Source organism: Oncorhynchus mykiss, chromosome 3 (assembly GCF_057628025.1).
Source record: "Oncorhynchus mykiss isolate SJ-2025 chromosome 3, ASM5762802v1, whole genome shotgun sequence".
NCBI classification, from domain to species: domain Eukaryota; kingdom Metazoa; phylum Chordata; class Actinopteri; order Salmoniformes; family Salmonidae; genus Oncorhynchus; species Oncorhynchus mykiss.
The window spans coordinates 96,151,102-96,176,162 of record NC_143024.1 but is presented as its reverse complement, the minus strand read 5'-3'; the positions used below and the strand labels follow the sequence as shown (position 1 = coordinate 96,176,162).

The 25,061-nt window shown below is 43.8% G+C and overlaps 1 protein-coding gene across 3 annotated transcripts in view; it reads right to left on the bottom strand.

The window, feature by feature from the left end:
- Positions 1–25,061, bottom strand: part of LOC110520666 (ras-associated and pleckstrin homology domains-containing protein 1) — a 148,821-nt gene that overhangs the window by 57,965 nt on the left and 65,795 nt on the right. For all 3 annotated transcript variants that reach the window (XM_036975351.2, XM_036975352.2, XM_090230500.1), the window contains 4 exons: positions 15,487–15,612; positions 14,618–14,732; positions 7,278–7,500; positions 6,659–7,046 (listed from right to left, as the gene is read on the bottom strand). In XM_036975351.2, coding sequence (XP_036831246.2) covers positions 6,659–7,046; positions 7,278–7,500; positions 14,618–14,732; positions 15,487–15,612 — 852 coding nt within the window. The remainder of the gene's footprint in view (positions 1–6,658; positions 7,047–7,277; positions 7,501–14,617; positions 14,733–15,486; positions 15,613–25,061) is intronic.

Sequence of the window (25,061 nt, the reverse complement as noted above, 5' to 3'; positions counted from 1 at the left end):
CTGATAATCAATAGTATGCTGATAATCAATAGTATGCTGATAATCAATAGTATACCGATAATCAATAGTATACCGATAATCAATATTATACTGATAATCAATATTATACTGATAATCAATAGTATACTGATAATCAATAGTATACCGATAATCAATAGTATACTGATAATCAATAGTATACTGATAATCAATAGTATACTGATAATTAAACTCAGAGATTTGATTGGAATGCCGGTCATTCAACATTGTGCACGTATGGATGAGTCAGCTCATGTACTGTACGTTGTGACAGACATGTTTCCACAACACTTGAGGCATTATCAAATAATAATTCATAAGAATAATTGCAGTTGCATAAATAAGCACATGAACGAGCAGAAAGAGAAAGAGGAGAAAGAGAAAAGATTTGGTGAGCAAAACATGCAAACGAGTAGAAGGACCCAAACCAAGGATAATATCAGTAAGCTAGAGCCAGCGAGGACGCTGTGAGATCCCCTCTCCTGTGAGATCCCGTCTCCCTCTCCTGTGAGATCCCCTCTCCCTCTCCTGTGAGATCACCCGCCCCCTGCCTGCGAGATCCCCTCTCCCGCGAGATCCCCTCTCCCGTCCTCCCATGTTCTGACCTAGTGCCTGTCTGCCAAATTGAATCTCCTCATCTCAATCTCCCTGACTCATCCGGAGGAGATTCATCCTCTCAGCTCACACTTCTGGTAGATACTGAAGCAAGCCAGCAATCAACTTGGTAGGGAGTGTCTGGCTGGCTGGCTGGCTGGCTGGCTGGCTGGTGTAGATTGATTTGGCAGAAGGGAGAGAGGAGTTCCTACTGTTTGTAATCTTGATCAAACTAAGCCATGACTGTGGAGTGCCAGAACGGGAGCTGTTGTCTTTATACATGCATTGTTGTTATGAGCAGACAAAGCACAAGTCCTTTCAGTCATCTGCACACTGAGCTGCCATGCAGTGAGTAGTTTATCAGGCAGAGGGTGGGAAACCAGCCATCGCTGGTCAGTCATTCACTAGCAGGTCCCAGTCCCTCACTAGCAGGTCCCAGTCATTCACTAGCTGGTCCCAGTCCCTCACTAGCTGGTCCCAGTCCCTCACTAGCTGGTCCCAGTCCCTCACTAGCTGGTCCCAGTCCCTCACTAGCTGGTCCCAGTCACTCACTAGCTGGTCCCAGTCACTCACTAGCTGGTCCCAGTCCCTCACTAGCTGGTCCCAGTCCCTCACTAGCTGGTCCCAGTCCCTCACTAGCTGGTCCCAGTCCCTCACTAGCTGGTCCCAGTCCCTCACTAGCTGGTCCCAGTCCCTCACTAGCTGGTCCCATTCCCTCACTAGCTGGTCCCATTCACTCACTAGCTGGTCCCATTCACTCACTAGCTGGTCCCATTCACTCACTAGCTGGTCCCAGTCACTCACTAGCTGGTCCCAGTCCCTCACTAGCTGGTCCCAGTCCCTCACTAGCTGGTCATATTCACTCAACAATGTCACACACAGTGGTAGACAAGAGACTCAGAGTGAAGTACATCTTGACCTAAAACCCCTTCACTTCCTCATAACCACAACAGAACACGACACGTCATTTCAAGTTAGGAGAAGTTGTGCTGCAGCAGTTTGCTTTCCTAGAGTAATAACTTCCCTCTCCAACGAGGTCCTCCGTGTTTAACTGTGGGAGCTGCTGAAGCATGATAGACTTTTAGAGGTCAAAGACTGCAGGAAAGTCTAAGTCGTTGGGAGAGGGATCATTTGATTTAGAGACCCCTTTAGGAGTACAAAACAAATATTAGATAAAATATTGAAATTGGCATTTACGACTTACTAGCCCATAGAAACACATGAAATAACACTTTCACAAATGGCAATAAAGACAGTAAAACAATTAGGAATAAGGTTTTAAAGTGTCTAGGAGACATAATAAAGAACAGGATTATTTTAGTATTTTTGGACACATATTTAACCCCTTATTTTTTTTCTTCTTTTCTCCATACTACCATTCATTTATATGGGTTACCATCAGATGGTTTAGTATCTATATACAGTGGGGCAAAAAAGTATTTAGTCAGCCACCAATTGTGCAAGCTCTCCCACTTAAAAAGATGAGAGGCCTCTAATTTTCATCATAGGTACACTTCAACTATGACAGACAAAATGAGAAAAGAAAATCCAGAAAATCACATTGTAGGATTTTTAATAAATTTATTTGCAAATTATGGGGGAAAATAAGTATTTGGTCAATAACAAAATTTTCTCAATAATTTGTTATCTACCGTTTGTTGGCAATGACAGAGGTCAAATGTTTTCTGTAAGTCTTCACAAGGTTTTCACACACTGTTGCTGGTATTTTGGCCCATTCCTCCATGCAGATCTCCTCTAGAGCAGTGATGTTTTGGGGCTGTTACTGGGCAACACGGACTTTCAACTCCCTCCAAAGATTTTCTATGTGGTTGAGATCTGGAGACTGGCAAGGCCACTCCAGGACCTTGAAATGCTTCTTACGAAGCCACTCCTTCATCGCCTGGGCGGTGTGTTTGGGATCATTGTCATGCTGAAATACCCAGCCACGTATCATCTTCAATGCCCTTGCTGATGGGAGGTTTTCACTCAAAATCTCACGATACATGGCCCCATTCATTCTTTCCTTTACACGGATCAGTCGTCCTGGACCCTTTGCAGAAAAACAGCCCCAAAGCATGATGTTTCCACCCCATGCTTCACAGTAGGAATTGTGTTCTTTGGATGCAACTCAGCATTCTTTGTCCTCCAAACACGACGAATTGAGTTTTTACCAAAAAGTTTTATTTTGGTTTCATCTGACCATATGACATTCTCCCAATCTTCTTCTGGATCATCCAAATGCTCTCTAGCAAACTTCAGACGGGCCTGGACATGTACTGGCTTAAGCAGGGGGACACGTCTGGCACTGCAGGATTTGAGTCCCTGGTGGTGTAGTGTGTTACTGATGGTAGGCTTTGTTACTTTGGTCCCAGCTCTCTGCAGGTCATTCACTAGGTCCCCCCATGTGGTTCTGGGATTTTTGCTCACCGTTCTTGTGATCATTTTGACCCCACGGGGTGAGATCTTGCGTGGAGCCCCAGATCGAGGGAGATTATCAGTGGTCTTGTATGTCTTCCATTTCCTAATAATTGCTCCCACAGTTGATTTCTTCAAACCAAGATGCTTACCTATTGCAGATTCAGTCTTCCCAGCCTGGTGCAGGTCTACAATTTTGTTTCTGGTGTCCTTTGACAGCTCTTTGGTCTTGGCCATAGTGGAGTTTGGAGTGTGAATGTTGGAGGTTGTGGACAGGTGTCTTTTATACTGATAACAAGTTCAAACAGGTGCCATTAATACAGGTAACGAGTGGAGGACAGAGGAGCCTCTTAAAGAAGAAGTTACAGGTCTGTGAGAGCCAGAAATCTTGCTTGTTTGAAGGTGACCAAATACTTATTTTCCACCATAATTTGAAAATAAATTCATTAAAAATCCTACAATGTGATTTTCTGGATTTTTTTCTAATTTTGTCTGTCATAGTTGAAGTGTACCTATGATGAAAATTACAGGCCTCTCTCATCTTTTTAAGTGGGAGAACTTGCACAATTGGTGGCTGACTAAATACTTTTTTGCCCCACTGTATATCTATATACTACCATTCATTTATATGGGTTACCATCAGATGAAGGTTTAATATCTATATATATCTATATACTACCATTCATTTATATGGGTTACCATCAGATGAAGGTTTAATAGTGTTACCGAGATGAGTCCCGTGAAAATTGTGGGGGGTCGTAGTGCAAAACAGACAACACCATCGTGTTTGTGAGTCTCATCTTCCAATAATGGTCATTGGATAATAGGCTAACCGTTCAGACGCTACAGACGTTTTTGTGACAAGATTGATGTGGGCTGATATGGGAGATTGAGACTGATATCTCTATCTTAAACTGACATATTTGTTTATGAATTTCTTAGTTACTTAGATTGACACATGGGTGGGTCAATAGACTCCTCAGGATACACTTCAATGACTTCTGCAATACCTGGTCTGCATCTGAAATGGCACCCTATTCCCTATATAGGGCACTACTTTAGACCAGGACCCTATGGCACCCTATTCCCTATATAGTGCACTACTTTAGACCAGAGCCCTATGGCACCCTATTCCCTATATAGTGCACTACTGTTGACCAGGACCCTAGGGTGTCATCTGGAACTCTACCAAATCATGTTGACTTATTATTTAATACAATGACTTACGTGTCACTAAAGATGAAGTATTAAATGGTCAGATTACAGTCATCCCTGGTGCCAATACATTATAAACCACCCCATCATCACTAATACAGGAACAGCTAAACTAACCGTTGATCCCTGAACGTTAGGAGAAGTAAACAGAATCAAGTCTGAGCAGGCAGAAAGCAGCTTCACACCAGGGTTACTGCAGTGCTCTCTCTCGCTCTTTTCTGTGTGCCAAATAGCACCCTATTCCTTATATAGTCCACTACATGTGACCAGAGCTCTAACGGCCCCTAGTCAAATGTAGTGGACTATATTGGTAATACGGTTCCAATTGGGAAGCATTCTCTCTCCCTCAGCAAGTCTGCCTGTCTGTCAGCCTCAAATCAAATCTGTCTGTGACCTCCCTCTGCTTAATCTGCACATCTGGTGCTCTTTCTCTGTGTCTCTCTGTGTCTCTCTGTGTCTCTCTGTGTCTCTCTGTGTCTCTCTGTGTCTCTCTGTGTCTCTCTCTCTCTCTCTCTCTCTCTCTCTCTCTCTCTCTCTCTCTCTCTCTCTCTCTCTCTCTCTCTCTCTCTCTCTCTCTCTCTCTCTCTCTCTCTCTCTCTCTCTCTCTCTCTCTCTCTCTCTCTCTCTCTCTCTCTCTCTCTCTCTCTCTCTCTCTCTCTCTCTCTCTCTCTCTCTCTCTCTCTCTACTAACAACCATCCGTCTCTCTCTCCACCTACACTAGCAAACCATCCCTCTCTCCACCTACACTAACAAACCATCCCTCTCTCCACCTACACTAACAAACCATCCCCCTCTCTCTCTCCCTCTCTCTCCACCTACACTAACAAACCATCCCTCTCTCCACCTACACTAACAAACCATCCCCCTCTCTCTCTCCCTCTCTCTCCACCTACACTAACAAACCATCCCTCTCTCTTGCTCTCTCCACCTACACTAACAAACCATCCCTCTCTCTTGCTCTCTCCACCTACACTAACAAACCATCCCTCTCTCTCGCTCTCTCCACCTACACTAACAAACCATCCCTCTCTCCCTCTCTCTACCTACACTAACAACCATCCGTCTCTCTCTCCACCTACACTAGCAAACCATCCCTCTCTCCACCTACACTAACAAACCATCCCTCTCTCCACCTACACTAACAAACCATCCCCCTCTCTCTCTCCCTCTCTCTCCACCTACACTAACAAACCATCCCTCTCTCCACCTACACTAACAAACCATCCCCCTCTCTCTCTCCCTCTCTCTCCACCTACACTAACAAACCATCCCTCTCTCTTGCTCTCTCCACCTACACTAACAAACCATCCCTCTCTCTTGCTCTCTCCACCTACACTAACAAACCATCCCTCTCTCTCGCTCTCTCCACCTACACTAACAAACCATCCCTCTCTCTCGCTCTCTCCACCTACACTAACAAACCATCTCTCTTTCTCTCTCTTTCTCTCCACCTACACTAACAAACCATCTCTTTCTCTCTCTCTCTTCCTCTCCACCTACACTAACAAACCATCCCTCTCTCCACCTACACTAACAAACCATCATCCATCTCTCTCTCCACCTACACTAACAAACCATCCCTCTCTCCACCTACACTAACAAACCATCATCCATCTCTCTCCACCTACACTAACAAACCATCCCTCTTTCTCTCTCTCTCTTTCTCTCCACCTACACTAACAAACCATCCCTCTCTCCCTCTCTCTCTCTCTCTCTCTCTCTCTCTCGCTCTCTCCACCTACACTAACAAACCATCCCTCTTTCTCTCTCTCTCTTTCTCTCCACCTACACTAACAAACCATCCCTCTCTCCCTCTCTCCACCTACACTACAAACCATCCCTCTCTCTCTCTCTCTCTCTACCTACACTACAAACCATCCCTCTCTCTCGCTCTCTCCACCTACACTACAAACCATCCCTCTCTCTCTCTCTCGCTCTCGCTCTCTCCACCTACACTACAAACCATCCCTCTCTCTCTCTCTACTCTATCTATTTTTTACTTAACACATTTTTCTCCTTAACTTCTGAAATCGTTGTTGGTTAAGGGCTTGTAAGTAAGCATTTCACTGTAAGGTCTACAGCTGTTATAATCGGAACATGTGACAAATACAATTTGATATTAAGATTCTAACACGGCTAGTGTGGTATATATATGTATTTAGGAAAGGTGAAGAACAGAGGGGGCATGACTTAAAAAATGCCAATGTAATAAATTAAACTCAGGAGCAGTCGGTTCTAATGTTAAGAGATAAACTAGTTTATTTAATGGTCCTTTAATCCGGTTCTGCCAGCCGATCAGTTGGTACAGTCTGAATCGCTGTAGAGGAATGTAGTGAAGGTTGAACAGTGCATGTATTCGTGTGTGTGTGTGTGTGTGTGTGTGTGTGCGCGTGTGTGTATCGAGAGGTAGCCTACCTCTGTACTGCCCGGGGGGCCCTGATTGGACCCCTGTGGTGTGGGTGTTGCCCCGTCCTGCTCCGAGGGCCGGAGATAACTATCCAGGGAATCCATGCTGCTGGCCGACGCAGAGTTTACCGACGACCAGGAGGACTGGGAGATGGAGCGGACCGCGTGTTCGCTGACCGTCCCCACGGAGCCTGTCCTGCGGTGGGAGTGGTGATGGGAGGCGGGCCTCCGCATGGTGGAGGAGGAGGAGGTGGAGCCACTAGCCAGTGAGTGGGAGCTCTGTCTGCCAGCCTCGTCCATACTGAGAGACGCCTGCTCCAGCTGGGCCGTGATGTCATCCAGGTTAGAGGCCAAGGGACGGCGAGCTGCCACCGTGGAGGCTGGCGAGGCCCGGGTACTGGTAGATACATAGAGAGGTACTTTACTTTATCTAAGGTCAAACACAGCAGCAAAATAAATACATACACTGTACAGGACAATAAAAAAAAAACTAAGTCTGATCAGAGATCAATCAATACATTTGCTGAATTGAAAAATGATCAATAAATAAAACACATAAATACCACAACACAACAGTGACACCAAAGACGTCTTCAACATAAATATATCCACAGTTCAGTGACCTTACCTACTAGAGGCACTGCCCCCACTGCTGGAGGTGCCTCCTCCACCATGCCCCTTGGTGCCACGGCCGGCGGGGGGTTTCTGGCGCAGCTTGGCATCACCTGGCACACCCAGCCTGTTCTTGCCACTATTGGGCTTGCCGATGGTGCTCAGCTCCTGCTCTATGGAACACAGGTCTGCCATCAGGGAATCCAGGTCTACACCTTCTCCACCCTTGTTCAAAGCCTCTGGAAGAAGAACATAAACAACAACATAAACAACAGCATTAACAACAAAAACTAAAAATATAGCTGCAAGCAGCCATGTCGGGGTTCAAGCTTTGGAACCATAGCACCACCACCAGGACAAATTGTACACATTTCCTTAGGATGATATATAGATATAGAGAGAAGTATAGATCTAGAGATATATAGATAGGGATATAGATATATATAGATATATAGATATAGATAGATACAGATATAGATAGATATATAGATAGATAGATATACAGATATAGATAGATATATAGATATAAATAGCTATAGATAGATACAGATATAGATATAGATACATATATAGATATAGATAGATATATAGATAGATAGATATATAGATATAAATAGCTATAGATAGATACAGATATAGATATAGATACATATATAGATATAGATAGATATATAGATAGATAGATATATAGATATACAGATATAGATATAGATACATATATAGATATAGATAGATATATAGATAGATAGATAGATATACAGATATAGATAGATATATAGATATAAATAGCTATAGATAGATACAGATATAGATATAGATACATATATAGATATAGATAGATATATAGATAGATAGATATATAGATATAAATAGCTATAGATAGATACAGATATAGATATAGATACATATATAGATATAGATAGATATATAGATAGATAGATATATAGATATACAGATATAGATATAGATACATATATAGATATAGATAGATATATAGATAGATAGATATATAGATATAGATAGATATATAGATATAAATAGCTATAGATAGATACAGATATAGATATAGATACATATATAGATATAGATAGATATATAGATAGATAGATATATAGATATACAGATATAGATAGATATATAGATATAAATAGCTATAGATAGATACAGATATAGATACAGATATAGATACATATATAGATATAGATATAGCGATATAGATAGATGTATAGATATAGATATATAGATATAGATATATAGATAGATAAAGATATATAGATATATAGATAGATATATAAATAGATATAAGGATATAGATAGATATATATAGATAGAGAGATAGATATAGATATAGATAGATACAGATAGATATAGAGATAGATATAGAGAGATATAGATACATATATAGATAGAGAGATAGAAATAGATATATAGATAGATCTAGAGATATAGATATAGCAAGATAGATATAGATATAGATAGATAGAGATATAGATATAGCGAGATAGAGAGAGATAGATATAGAGAGATATATACAGATATAGATAGATATAGATAGATAGATAGATAGATAGATACAGCTATAGATATAGAGAGATAGATATAGATAGATATAGATACAGAGAGATAGATACAGATAGATATAGGGAGATAGATATAGATACAGAGAGATAGATAGAGATAGATATAGAGAGATATAGATATAGATACAGAGAGATAGATACAGATATAGATACATATAGAGAGATAGATGTATAGATATAGATATAGATATATATATATATATAGATATATAGATATATAGATAGATATATAAATAGATAGATACAGATATAGATAGAGAGATAGATACAGATAGAGATATAGAGATGGATATAGATATTGAGAGATATAGATATAGATAGATACAGATAGATATAGAGATAGATATAGATATAGAGAGATAGACATAGATACAGAGAGATAGATACAGATATAGATAGAGAGATAGAAATAGATATATAGATAGATAGAGATATAGATATAGCGAGATAGATATAGATAGATAGAGATATAGATATAGTGAGATAGATAGAGAGAGATAGATATAGAGAGATATAGATACAGAGAGATATATACAGATATAGATAGATATAGATAAAAAGAGAGATATAGATAGATACAGCTATAGATAGAGAGATAGATATAGATATAGATAGATATAGATACAGAGAGATAGATACAGATATAGATAGAGAGATAGAAATAGATATATAGATAGATAGAGATATAGATATAGCGAGATAGATAGAGATATAGATATAGTGAGATAGATAGAGAGAGATAGATATAGAGAGATATAGATACAGAGAGATATATACAGATATAGATAGATATAGATAAAAATAGAGATATAGATAGATACAGCTATAGATAGAGAGATAGATATAGATATAGATAGATAGATACAGATATAGATAGATATAGATACAGAGAGATAGATATAGAGAGATAGAGAGATAGATATAGATATAGATAGATATAGATACATATAGAGAGATAGATATAGATATAGATATAGCGAGATAAGACATAGATAAAGATAGATACAGAGAGATAGATACAGATATAGATAGATACATATGGAGAGATAGATATAGATATAGCGAGATAGATATAGAGAGATAGACATAGATAAAGATAGATATAGCTACAGAGAGATAGATACAGATATAGATAGAGAGATAGATAGAGATATAGAGATATAGATATAGAGAGATAGATATAGAGAGATATAGATACAGAGAGATATATACAGATATAGATAGATAGATATAGATACAGAGAGATAGATACAGATAGATATAGAGAGATAGATATAGATATAGAGAGATAGAGATATATATAGATACAGAGAGATAGATACAGATATAGATAGATATAGATACATATAGCGAGATAGATACAGCTATAGATATAGATAGAGATATAGATATAGCTAGAGAGATAGATAAATATAGATAGAGATAGAGAGATAGCTAGAGAGATAGATAGATATAGATAGAGAGATAGATATAGCTATAGATATAGAGAGATCGATATAGCTATAGATAGAGAGATAGATATAGCAAGATAGAGATAGATATAGCTATAGCTATAGAGATAGATATAGCTATAGCTATAGAGAGATAGATATAGCTATAGAGAGATAGATACAGCTATAGATATAGAGAGATATATAGATATAGATAGAGATATAGATAGAGATAGATAGAGATAGATAGATAGATATAGATACAGAGAGATAGATACAGATAGATATAGAGAGATAGATATAGATATAGAGAGATAGAGATATATATAGATACAGAGAGATAGATACAGATATAGATAGATATAGATACATATAGCGAGATAGATACAGCTATAGATATAGATAGAGATATAGATATAGCTAGAGAGATAGATAAATATAGATAGAGATAGAGAGATAGCTAGAGAGATAGATAGATATAGATAGAGAGATAGATATAGCTATAGATATAGAGAGATCGATATAGCTATAGATAGAGAGATAGATATAGCAAGATAGAGATAGATATAGCTATAGCTATAGAGAGATAGATATAGCTATAGATATAGAGAGATAGATATAGCTATAGAGAGATAGATACAGCTATAGATATAGAGAGATATATAGATATAGATAGAGATATAGATAGAGATAGATAGAGATAGATAGAGAGATAGATATAGCGAGATAGATAGATATAGATAGAGATAGATATAGCGAGATAGAGATAGATATAGATATAGCGAGATAGAGATAGATATAGATATAGCGAGATAGCTATAGATATAGAGAGATAGATATAGCTATAGATATAGAGAGATAGATATAGCGAGATAGAGATAGATATAGATATAGCGAGATAGATAGATATAGAGATATAGATATAGATATATATAGATATAGATAGAGATAGATATAGATAGAGATAGATATAGCGAGATAGAGATAGATATAGATAGAGATATAGATAGAGATAGATAGAGATAGATAGAGAGATAGATATAGCGAGATAGATAGATATAGATATATATAGAGATAGATATAGCGCCGTCATGTAAAATATGAACATCCGTGTCTGATGTATATGCATTTATGTGCCAAGTCACGCCCACTTGAATGTTCATTGGTCAGTACCATGTTGTTTGAGTTGCTAGCATGAGAAATATTGTGTTGTGAGACCTTGGTCCATCAATGCCATGTATCAAGTTCTGTGAGCCATGACCAGCCTTTGAAAGCATTTCAAAGCTACAGATGTGAGTGCTATGGGGGATAGTCGTTTAGACAGGTTACCTTGGAATGAAACTTAGGAATTACAGACTGGGTCAGGGAGAGGCTGAAAAACACACTACAAACGATCACCCTCATGCTCTTAAAGGAAATCATGAATGTCATGGATATATTGGAATTAGTGGATATATGGAGACTTAAATACCCTGACCTAGTGAGATATACATGGAGGTTTAATATCCTGACCTAGTGAGATATACATGGTGGAGGTTTAATATCCTGACCTAGTGAGATATACATGGAGGTTTAATATCCTGACCTAGTGAGATATACATGGGTAATCATCTTGATTACTTTCTTATGCCATTCTCTCTGGCACCAAGTTACAGTGTTGATAGGAGACAGAATGAAGTTGGACCATTAGATAATTACCATATACATTACTCTTACAGAATTTCCACGTGGGCGAGGATATTGGAAATTTAATCCAAGCCTATTGGATGATACCTCTGTCCTGGTTAAAAACAAGTTATTTATAATTGAATTTTTCAGACATAATAAAGGTATAGCAGATCCCCTTATTGTATGAGACACTTTTAATTGTGCCTTTAGAGGCCCTGCAATTCAGTACTCATCTATAAAACAAAAGACATTTAGATCAAAAGAGTTAACAAAGGAAATTGAAGGACAGTACAGTTAGACAAAAAGTTAGATAAAAACTGTACCATAGAGGCTCAGAATACATTATAGGAAAAATAAATGGGGGAACTTATTCCAGAAAGATCCAGTGTAATAGATTATAAAAATAAAGCAAACTGGATGGAATACGGGGGAAAATGCACCACATTATTTTTTCAATCTTCAATATAGAAATGCTACCAACATTTGTTTATTAAAACTTGCTACAAATGATGCAGTCAGGCATGATTCACCAAATTATATTTTGAAAGAGGAAGTAAAGTACCTCATCCTCCACATACAACCCCCGTTCTGCCAGTCACATTCTGTTAACTTCTTATGGCTGTAGGGGCAGTATTGAGTAGCTTGGATGAAAGGTGCCCAGAATGAACTGCCTGCTCCTCAGTCCCAGATGCTAATATATGCATATTATTATTAGTATTGGATAGGAAACACTCTAAAGTTTCTAAAACTGTTTGAATGATGTCTGTGAGCAAAACAGAACTCATTTGGCAGGCAAAAACCTGAGAAGAAATCCAAACAGGAAGTGAGAAATCTGAGGTTGGTCGATTTTCAACCCAGCCCCTATTGAATTCACAGTGGGATATGGATGAAGTTGCACTTCCTAGGGCTTCCACTAGATGTCAAACGTCTTTAGAAACTTGAATGAGGCTTTTACTGTGATGTGGGGCTGAATGAGCCAGGTGTCTGGCAGAGAGCCAAGGGCTGGTCACGCGCGATTCACATGATAGTGACCTGCGTTCGTTCCATGGCTTCTCTATACACAATGTAATTCTCCGGTTGGAACGTTATTGAAGATTTATGATAAAAACATCCTAAAGATTGATTCTATACTTAGTTTGAAATGTTTCTAAGACCTGTAATATAACTTTGTTAAGTTTTTGTCCGACGCTATGCTCGACCTGCACAAGCGTTTGGACTTGTATACCTAAGCCCTAACAAAAGTAGCTACTTGGACATAAATAATGGACATTATCGAACAAATCAAGCATTTATTGTGGAACTAGGATTCCTGGGAGTGCATTCTGATGAAGATCATCAAAGGTAAGGGAATGTTATTTATAATGTTATTTATGATTTCTGTTGACTCCAACATGGCGGAGAATTTAAAACAAATTCTGAGCGCCGATTCATCCTAATCAGACAGGTTTTTTACATGGGAGATGATATAAGACAAGTACTGGAAACAATAGAATGAAATATCAAGGAAACCAGGCCGGGTCTAGGGTGTAGACTTGCCTAGTCAAATAAAGGTAAAATAAAAGGTTCAATTTAAAAAATGATAAAATAGACATCATTCTCTATTAGTGCCTCTCCGTTCTCATAGGCCGATTATATGGACAACATTGTTTTTATTGGTCTGTTTGTCAGTGTCAGCAGTGTAGGATACCCTGTCATTTGTTTTATTAAAACAGATTCTGATAATGTCTCCAGTCATATAAAATGTAGTAGAATTGCATGAAATGTGTTGAAGAAAGAAAGAGGGAACTTCTCCACACTCTACACGCTCAGCCATGCAGTGAACTGTCTTTTTCGCAAACAGTTGATTATTTTTATTAGCCTAAATTATGACTTTCCAATCTACTCATCACATTGGGAATACCAGGCTCTTACACACATCTGCAAATGTGATGATGAATGGAATGGGTCATTATAAAGGTGCATTTTTATGGTGAACATCAGCTTCCCAAAACTGACGATTCGACCTATGGTTGCTCGGTTTTTAAATCAGAAAGCAACATCACTCCTAAAATGCCACTGTGTCCACCGCACAGGGCGAGGAGTCCGAACCCTGCCCTGCCCTAGGGCGAGGAGTCCGAGCCCTGCCCTACACTAGGGCGAGGGGTCCGAGCCCTGCCCTAAGGCGAGGAGTCTGAGCCCTGCCCTAAGGCGAGGAGTCTGAGCCCTGCCCTGCCCTTGGGCGAGGAGTCTGAGCCCTGCCCTGCCCTAAGGCGAGGAGTCTGAGCCCTGCCCTGCCCTTGGGCGAGGAGTCCGAGCCCTGCCCTGCCCTAAGGCGAGGAGTCTGAGCCCTGCCCTGCCCTAAGGCGAGGAGTCCGAGCCCTGCCCTAAGGCGAGGAGTCCGAGCCCTGCCCTGCCCTTGGGCGAGGAGTCCGAGCTCTGCCCTGCCCTGCGGCGAGGAGTCCGAGCCCTGCCCTGCCCTGCGGCGAGGAGTCTGAGCCCTGCCCTGCCCTGCGGCAAGGGGTACGAGCCCTGCCCTACACTAGGGCGAGGGGTCCGAGCCCTGCCCTAAGGCGAGGAGTCTGAGCCCTGCCCTACCCTAAGGCGAGGAGTCCAATTTGTCCTGATTGTGGCGCTGTGGGGCCATAGCGTGAACCACGCCATGGCTGATTGCAGCTATATTATATACATTTTATTTATACCGTTGATGTTGTACATGGAGAAGCGGTTGCAGAAGTTAGCCATGTTGGTCTCCTGTCTGAGAGGGGCTTTCTGAGGGGCCTTCTGGACTGTCTCTGGTCTCCCATCATCCAGACTCTGTACAGAGGAGAGGACACAGACACAGTATACACCACAAGCATATGAAAATACTACCCACTAAGAAGGTAGTTATAATGCTGAAAATACATGGTAACTAAACAATCCCTATAACATCACTAAATGTCCACATAATGTACTCCTTGCCTCAGACTCCTCGCCTTAGTTACCTGTGTGAGTTGGGGTTAGTTACCTGTGTGAGTTGGGGTTAGTTATCTGTGTGAGTTGGGGTTAGTTATCTGTGTGAGTTGGGGTTAGTTACTAGTTAGGGTTAGTTACCTGTTAGGGTTAGTTACCTGTGTGAGTTGGGGTTAGTTACCTGTGTGAGTTAGGGTTAGTTACCAGTTAGGGTTAGTTACTTGTGTGAGTTGGGGTTAGTTACCAGTTAGGGTTAGTTACCTGTGTGAGTTGGGGTTAGTTATCTGTGTGAGTTGGGGTTAGTTACTAGTTAGGGTTAGTTACCTGTTAGGGTTAGTTACCTGTGTGAGTTAGGGTTAGTTACCTGTTAGGGTTAGTTACCCGTGTGAATTAGGGTTCATTACCAGTTAGGGTTAGTTACCTGTGTGAGTTAGGGTTAATTACCCGTGTGAGTTAGGCTTAATTACCCGTGTGAGTTAGGCTTAATTACCCGTGTGAGTTGGGGTTAGTTACCTGTTAGGGTTAGTTACCCGTGTGAATTAGGGTTAGTTACCAGTTAGGGTTAGTTACCCATGTGAGTTAGGGTTAGTTACCTGTGTGAGTTAGGGTTAGTTACCTGTGTGAGTTTATCCAGCTCTCCCAGCCAGGCTCCAAACATCTTGTCTAGATCCTGATCTTCTTTATCACTGTCCTCCTCTCCTCCATCTGTGTGGTCCAGGTCTTCATCTGACAGCTGCTCCATCTGAAACACACACACACACAGGGTAAAGTTCGCTACCGGTTGACGAGCGTGTCAGTCCCTCTCATCTCCAATGGGAACCCAGCATCTCCATGGTAACATCCCTGGAGCAAGTCAACCTGACTGACGAACCCCTGGTCATCACAGCATATGGGTCATCCCAAGTCAACCTAACTGACGAACCCCTGGTCATCACAGCATATGGGTCATCCCAAGTCCACCTAACTGACGAACCCCTGGTCATCACAGCATATGGGTCATCCCAAGTCCACCTAACTGACGAACCCCTGGTCATCACAGCACATGGGTCATCCCAAGTCCACCTGACTGACGAACCCCTGGTCATCACAGCATATGGGTCATCCCAAGTCCACCTAACTGACGAACCCCTGGTCATCACAGCATATGGGTCATCCCAAGTCCACCTAACTGACAAACCCCTGGTCATCACAGCATATGGGTCATCCCAAGTCCACCTAACTGACGAACCCCTGGTCATCACAGCATATGGGTCATCCCAAGTCCACCTAACTGACGAACCCCTGGTCATCACAGCATATGGGTCATCCCAAGTCCACCTAACTGACGAACCCCTGGTCATCACAGCATATGGGTCATCCCAAGTCCACCTAACTGACGAACCCCTGGTCATCACAGCATATGGGTCATCCCAAGCCTACCTAACTGACGAACCCCTGGTCATCACAGCATATGGGTCATCCCAAGTCCACCTAACTGACGAACCCCTGGTCATCACAGCATATGGGTCATCCCAAGTCCACCTAACTGACGAACCCCTGGTCATCACAGCATATGGGTCATCCCAAGTCAACCTAACTGACGAACCCCTGGTCATCACAGCATATGGGTCATTGCAAGTCCACCTAACTGACAAACCCCTGACCATTGACATCAATCGATGTCTTTGTGTCTACAGAACCTATCAAATCACTTGCTCCAGCTATATAATCATCCATCTATATGTTCAACCTTTTAGATACTGGGCATCCCAAACATTAGTACATGAGGATGGTGGATAGTCTCCCCGCCTGGAAGTGGGAGAATATCGCATTTTTCAAACACCTGAAAGCTTTCTCATGCAATCTAGAGCCATAATCATTATGCTTAATTATACATTAAAAAAAAAATTAAAAAAATGTTTATATTTCTGCATATCTAAATAATTCTACGCGTTCGTCTTGAGCCGTCTGTATCCTCCTGACAAAATCTGGGTAACATACTGAAAGGAACGTGAGTCTCATTCAGTACATTTAGTTATTGCTTGCTTTATTAGTCTACCAACCTTATCGGCACGCCAGCTAAAATACAGGCAACCGCCAAAAAAAACGGTACACAAAGTATATTGAAAGCAGGTGCTTCCAACAAAATGTTCCGGAGTTAATTAAGCAATTAACATCCCGTCACGCTTAGGTTCATGTATAAAAATGCTCGGCAGGCCATTATTTTGGAAACCATGGCTATCCTGCCATGTACGCCTCAGTCACCAGATCTCAACCCAATTAAACACTTATGAGAGATTCTGGAGCAGTGCCTGAGACAGCGTTTTCTACCACCGGCAACAAAACGCCTTCCCTCTACCCCAACCTTCCCTCTAGTCCTGCCCCAACCTTCCCCCTAGACCTGCCCCAACCTTCCCCCTAGACCTGCCCCAACCTTCCCTCTAGTCCTGCCCCAACCTTCCCTCTAGTCCTGCCCCAACCTTCCCTCTAGTCCTGCCCCAACCTTCCCTCTAGTCCTGCCCCAACCTTCCCTCTAGTCCTGCCCCAACCTTCCCTCTAGTCCTGCCCCAACCTTCCCTCTCCTCAATCTGTTATTCCCTTCCCTCGCTATGACTGTCACTGTCAATGGGACATCTTTGTGCTGATGTTTAGATTCTGTGGCTGTTTCAATATTTCACTGTGACTGATGTCTCCAGTTTCCACCTTCAGTCCCCGCCATAGCTGCAGAACACCATGAATAAAGCCTGACGGAATTATCCCCCCTTGTCTGAACTACTAACCTAGTGCAGAGCCGTGGTAGTCTTGCTGTTAAGACTACTACTAACCCAGTCTCCCCCTCCCTGTGAGGAACGAGCAGCGTCTCCCCCTCCCTGTGAGGAACGAGCAGCGTCTCCCCCTCCCTGTGAGGAACGAGCAGCGTCTCCCCCTCCCTGTGAGGAACGAGCAGCGTCTCCCCCTCCCTGTGAGGAACGAGCAGCGTCTCCCCTTCCCTGTGAGGAACGAGCAGCGTCTCCCCCTCCCTGTGAGGAACGAGCAGCGTCTCCCCCTCCCTGTGAGGAACGAGCAGCGTCTCCCCCTCCCTGTGAGGAACGAGCAGCGTCTCCCCCTCCCTGTGAGGAACGAGCAGCGTCTCCCCCTCCCTGTGAGGAACGAGCAGCGTCTCCCCCTCCCTGTGAGGAACGAGCAGCGTTTCTCCTCTCCTGATCTACCTGTGTGGTTTCTCCTCTCCTGATCTACCTGTGTGGTTTCTCCTCTCCTGATCTACCTGTGTGGTTTCTCCTCTCCTGATCTACCTGTGTGGTTTCTCCTCTCCTGACCTACCTGTGTGGTTTCTCCTCTCCTGATCTACCTGTGTGGTTTCTCCTCTCCTGATCTACCTGTGTGGCTTCTCCTCTCCTGATCTACCTGTGTGGCTTCTCCTCTCCTGATCTACCTGTGTGGCTTCTCCTCTCCTGATCTACCTGTGTGGCTTCTCCTCTCCTGATCTACCTGTGTGGTTTCTCCTCTCCTGGTCTACCTGTGTGGTTTCTCCTCTCCTGGTCTACCTGTGTGGTTTCTCCTCTCCTGGTCTACCTGTGTGGTTTCTCCTCTCCTGATCTACCTGTGTGGTTTGTCCTCTCCTGATCTACCTGTGTGGTTTGTCCTCTCCTGATCTACCTGTGTGGTTTGTCCTCTCCTGATCTACCTGTGTGGTTTGTCCTCTCCTGATCTACCTGTGTGGTTTCTCCTCTCCTGATCTACCTGTGTGGTTTGTCCTCTCCTGATCTACCTGTGTGGTTTGTCCTCTCCTGATCTACCTGTGTGGCTTCTCCTCTCCTGATCTACCTGTGTGGCTTCTCCTTTCCTGATCTACCTGTCCGGCCCTCAGAAAGTATTCAAACTCCTTGACTTATTCTACATTTAGTTACATCCGGAATTAAAAATGGATGTAAACTGTTTTCCCCCCTCAACCATCTACACACAATACCCCATAAAAACATGTTTGTTTTTTTATTTGAAACTGAAATACAGAAATATCTAACTTACATACAGTGCCTTGCGAAAGTATTCGGCCCCCTTGAACTTTGCGACCTTTTGCCACATTTCAGGCTTCAAACATAAAGATATAAAACTGTATTTTTTTGTGAAGAATCAACAACAAGTGGGACACAATCATGAAGTGGAACGACATTTATTGGATATTTCAAACTTTTTTAACAAATCAAAAACTGAAAAATTGGGCGTGCAAAATTATTCAGCCCCCTTAAGTTAATAATTTGTAGCGCCACCTTTTGCTGCGATTACAGCTGTAAGTCGCTTGGGGTATGTCTCTATCAGTTTTGCACATCGAGAGACTGAATTTTTTTCCCATTCCTCCTTGCAAAACAGCTCGAGCTCAGTGAGGTTGGATGGAGAGCATTTGTGAACAGCAGTTTTCAGTTCTATCCACAGATTCTCGATTGGATTCAGGTCTGGACTTTCACTTGGCCATTCTAACACCTGGATATGTTTATTTTTGAACCATTCCATTGTAGATTTTGCTTTATGTTTTGGATCATTGTCTTGTTGGAAGAAAAATCTCCGTCCCAGTCTCAGGTCTTTTGCAGACTGCATCAGGTTTTCTTCCAGAATGGTCCTGTATTTGGCTCCATCCATCTTCCCATCAATTTTAACCATCTTCCCTGTCCCTGCTGAAGAAAAGCAGGCCCAAACCATGATGCTGCCACCACCATGTTTGACAGTGGGGATGGTGTGTTCAGTGTGATGAGCTGTGTTGCTTTTACGCCAAACATAACGTTTTGCATTGTTGCCAAAAAGTTCAATTTTGGTTTCATCTGACCAGAGCACCTTCTTCCACATGTTTGGTGTGTCTCCCAGGTGGCTTGTGGCAAACTTTAAACAACACTTTTTATGGATATCTTTAAGAAATGGCTTTCTTCTTACCACTCTTCCATAAAGGCCAGATTTGTGCAATATACGACTGATTGTTGTCCTATGGACAGAGTCTCCCACCTCAGCTGTAGATCTCTGCAGTTCATCAAGAGTGATCATGGGCCTCTTGGCTGCATCTCTGATCAGTCTTCTCCTTGTATGAGCTGAAAGTTTAGAGGGACGCCCAGGTCTTGGTAGATTTGCAGTGGTCTGATACTCCTTCCATTTCAATATTATCGCTTGCACAGTGTTCCTTGGGATGTTTAAAGCTTGGGAAATCTTTTTGTATCCAAATCCGGCTTTAAACTTCTTCACAACAGTATCTCGGACCTGCCTGGTGTGTTCCTTGTTCTTCATGATGCTCTCTGCGTTTTTAACGGACCTCTGAGACTATCACAGTGCAGGTGCATTTATACGGAGACTTGATTACACACAGGTGGATTGTATTTATCATCATTAGTCATTTAGGTCAACATTGGATCATTCAGAGATCCTCACTGAACTTCTGGAGAGAGTTTGCTGCACTGAAAGTAAAGGGGCTGAATAATTTTGCACGCCCAATTTTTCAGTTTTTGATTTGTTAAAAAAGTTTGAAATATCCAATAAATGTCGTTCCACTTCATGATTGTGTCCCACTTGTTGTTGATTCTTCACAAAAAAATACAGTTTTATATCTTTATGTTTGAAGCCTGAAATGTGGCAAAAGGTCGCAAAGTTCAAGGGGGCCGAATACTTTCGCAAGGCACTGTAAGTATTCACACGACTAAGTCAATGCATGTTAGAATGACCTTTAGCATGACCTTTAGCATGACCTTTAGCATGACCTTTAGCAGGGATTACAGCTGAGAGTCTTTCTGTATCTTGAAATTCATCACATCTGGATTGTACAATATTTGCACATTATTCATTTAAAAAATATTCAAGCTCTGTCAGGTTAGTTGCTGATCATTGCTAGACAGACATTTTCAAGTCTCGTCTTAGATTTTCAAGCCGATTTAAGTCAAAACTGTAACTAGGCCACTCAGGAACATTCAATGTCATCTTGGTAAACAACTCCAGTGTTATTGTCCTGCTAAAAAGGTGAATTCATCTCCCAGTGTCTGTTGAGAAGCAGACTGAACCAGGTTTTACTCGAGGATTTTGCCTGTGCTTAGCCCTCTTCCGTTTCTTTGAATCCCTAGCCCTTGCCGATGACAAGCATACTCATAACATGATGCAGCCACCACCATGATTGAAAATATGAAGAGCGGTCCTCAGTGATGTGATGTGTTGTGGATTTTCCCCAAACGTAACACTTCGTATCAGGACAAAGTTCAATTCTTTGCCACATTTTTTTTCCAATTTTACTTTAGTGCCTTACTACAAACAGGATGCAGGTTTTAGAATAGATTTTTCTGTACTGGCTTCCTTTTCACTCTGTCAATTAAGTTTGTATCGTGGAGTAACTACAATGTTGTTGATCCATCCTCAGTTTTCTCCGATCACAGCCATTAAACTCCGTAACTGTTTTAAAGTCTCCATTGGCCTCATGGTGAAATCCCTAAATGGTTTCCTTCCTCTCTGGCAACTGAGTTAGTAATGAGGCCTGTATCTTTGTAGTGACTGGGTGTACACCATCCAAAGTGTAATTAATAACTTCACCATGCTCAAAGGGATATTGAATGTCTGCTTATAGGTGCCCTTCTTTGCGAGGCATTGGAAAACCTCCCTGGTCTTTGTGGTTTAATTTGTGTTTGAAATTCACTGCTCGACTGAGGGACCTTAAAGATAATTGTATGTGTGGTGTAAAGAGATGAGGTAGTCATTCAAAAATCATGTTAAACACTATTATTGCACAGAGAGTCCATGCAACTTCAGCACATTTTTCCTCCTGAACTTATTTAGCCCATAGCCAAAGGGGTTGAAAACTTTGAGTCAAGACATGTCAGCTTTCCATTTTTAATGAGTGTGTCTAAAAACATAACAGCACCGAAGCGGAGGCAGTCTAGCTGTGAGACGTAAACAGCACCGACACCGAGGCAGTCTAGTTGTGAGACGTAAACAGCACCGAAGCTGAGGCAGTCTAGCTGTGAGACGTAAACAGCACCGAAGCTGAGGCAGTCTAGCTGTGAGACGTAAACAGCACTGAAGCTGAGGCAGTCTAGCTGTGAGACGTAAACAGCACTGAAGCTGAGGCAGTCTAGCTGTGAGATGTAAACAGCACTGAAGCTGAGGCAGTCTAGCTGTAAGACGTAAACAGCACTAAAGCTGAGGCAGTCTAGCTGGTAGACGTAAACAGCACTGAAGCTGAGGCAGTCTAGCTGTGAGACGTAAACAGCACTGAAGCTGAGGCAGTCTAGCTGGTAGACGTAAAGGCTCCGAGAAAGGAAAGAAGTTTAATATTGACAGGCCGTAATACACTTAAACCAATGAGTCAGACGTGGTTCCGATAACGGAGAGATAGATATGACTCTCCAGACATGTCCTAGCAGAGTAGCCGACGGACTGAAAACTGTAATAAAGCAGGGAATGCAGTGTACAGTATTCACTAGCTTTATCATGCACTGGAGTCAGTGAGTGCATCCCAAGTGGCACCCTATTGTACACCCTGTGTAGTGCCCTACTTTTGGCCAGGGCCCTATGGCACCATATTCCCTATTTAGTGCACTACTTTTGGCCAGGGCCCATAGGGAGTGCATAAGGTGCTTTTAGAGACCGACCAGTAGAGGCTCCTCCGCACAGCAAGACACACTAGGCTAGAGGGTTTTCTGTCTCCTGAACTGTCTCAAAGACACCAGGCCATAAATCAATTCTCTCAACCTCTACCTGAGGTAGCCTACAGATCAGGCAACACACTCTCTCTCAACCTCTACCTGAGGTAGCCTACAGATCAGGCACACTGGAGTACAACACACACTCTCTCAACCTCTACCTGAGGTAGCCTACAGATCAGGCATACTGGAGTACAACACACACTCTCTCAACCTCTACCTGAGGTAGCCTACAGATCAGGCACACTGGAGTACAACACACACTCTCTCAACCTCTACCTGAGGAAGCCTACAGATCAGGCATACTGGAGTACAACACACACTCTCTCAACCAACGTCCTATGAATCTTTCCCTCGATCCTGCGTTAGTCCCTGCATCTGAAAAACATCCCCACAGCATGATGCTGCCACCACCATGCTTCACCGTAGGGATGGTGCCTGGTTTCCTCCAGACGTGACGTTTGGCATTCAGGCCAAAGAGTTCAATCATGGTTTCATCAGCCAAGATAACCTTGTTTCTCATGGTCTGAGAGTCTTTAGGTGCCTTTTGACAAACTCCAAGCGGGCTGTCATGTGCCTTTTACTGAGGAGAGGCTGCCGTCTGGCCACTCTACCATACAGGCCTGATTGGTGGAGTGCTGCAGAGATGGTTGTCCTTCTAGAAGGTTCTCCCATCTCCACAGAGGAACTCTGGAGCTCTGTCATAGTGCCCATGACCAAGGCCCTTTTTGGTAGATTTGTGAGATCTGTGCCTCGACACAATCCTGTCTCGGAGCTCTACGGAAAATTCCTTCGACCTCATGGCTTGGTTTTTGCTCTGACATGCACTGTCAACTGTGGGACCTTATAAAGACAGGTGTATGTCTTTCCAAATCATGTCCAATAAATTGAATTTACCACAGGTGGACTCCAATCAAGTTGTAGAAACATCTCAAGGACGATCAATGGAAACAGGATGCACCTGAGCCCAATGTAGTGTCTCATAGCAACGGGTCTGAATACGGAATTAAATAACGTATTTAAAATAGTAAAAAGATACATTAGGGGGGAAAATGACGTGGCGGTGCTCTCCCTAGCCTGACGTGGTGGCGGCGCTCACCCTAGCCTGACGTGGTGGCGGCGCTCTCCCTAGCCTGACGTGGTGGCGGCGCTCTCCCTAGCCTGACGTGGTGGCGGCGCTCTCCCTAGCCTGACGTGGTGGCGGCGCTCACCCTAGCCTAACGTGGTGGCGGCGCTCTCCCTAGCCTGACTTGGTGGCGGCGCTCTCCCTAGCCTGACGTGGTGGCGGCGCTCTCCCTAGCCTGACGTGGTGGCGGCGCTCTCTCTAGCCTGACGTGGTGGCGGCGCTCTCCCTAGCCTGACGTGGTGGCGGCGCTCTCCCTAGCCTGACGTGGTGGCGGCGCTCTCCCTAGCCTGACGTGGTGGCGGCGCTCTCCCTAGCCTGACGTGGTGGCGGCGCTCTCCCTAGCCTGACGTGGTGGCGGCGCTCTCCCTAGCCTGACGTTGTGGCGGCGCTCTCCCTAGCCTGACGTGGTGGCGGCGCTCTCCCTAGCCTGACGTGGTGGCGGCGCTCTCCCTAGCCTGACGTGGTGGCGGCGCTCTCCCTAGCCTGACGTGGTGGCGGCGCTCTCCCTAGCCTGACGTGGTGGCGGCGCTCTCCCTAGCCTGACGTGGTGGCGGTGCTCTCCCTAGCCTGACGTGGTGGCGGCGCTCTCCCTAGCCTAACGTGGTGTCGGCGCTCTCCCTAGCCTGACGTGGTGGCGGTGCTCTCCCTAGCCTGACGTGGCGGCGGCGCACTACCTCTCTCCCTTGGCCTCCATAGCTACCCTCTCTCCGCCAGGGTACCCTCTCTCCCTTGGCCTCCACATGTATCCTCTCTCTGCCAGGGTACCCTGTCTGCCTTGGCCTCCACAGGTGTCCTCTCTCTGCCAGGGTACCCTCTCTCCCTTGGCCTCCACAGCTATACTCTCTGCCAGGGTACCCTCTCTCCCTTGGCCTCCACAGGTATCCTCTCTCTGCCAGGGTACCCTCTCTCCCTTGGCCTCCACAGGTATCCTCTCTCTGCCAGGGTACACTCTCTCCCTTGGCCTCCACAGGTATCCTCTCTCTGCCAGGGTATCCTCTCTCCCTTGGCCTCCACAGGTATCCTCTCTCTGCCAGGGTACCCTCTCGCTGCCAGGGTATCCTCTTTGCTTTGGCCCACAGGTATCCTCTCTGCCAGGGTACCCGCTCTCCCTTGGCCTCCACAGGTACCCGCTCTCTGCCAGGGTACCCGCTCTCTGCCAGGGTACCCGCTCTCTGCCAGGGTACCCGCTCTCTGCCAGGGTACCCGCTCTCTGCCAGGGTACCCGCTCTCTGCCAGGGTACCCGCTCTCTGCCAGGGTACCCGCTCTCTGCCAGGGTACCCGCTCTCTGCCAGGGTACCCGCTCTCTGCCAGGGTACCCGCTCTCTGCCAGGGTACCCGCTCTCTGCCAGGGTACCCGCTCTCCGCCAGGGTACCCGCTCTCCGCCAGGGTACCCGCTCTCTGCCAGGGTACCCGCTCTCCGCCA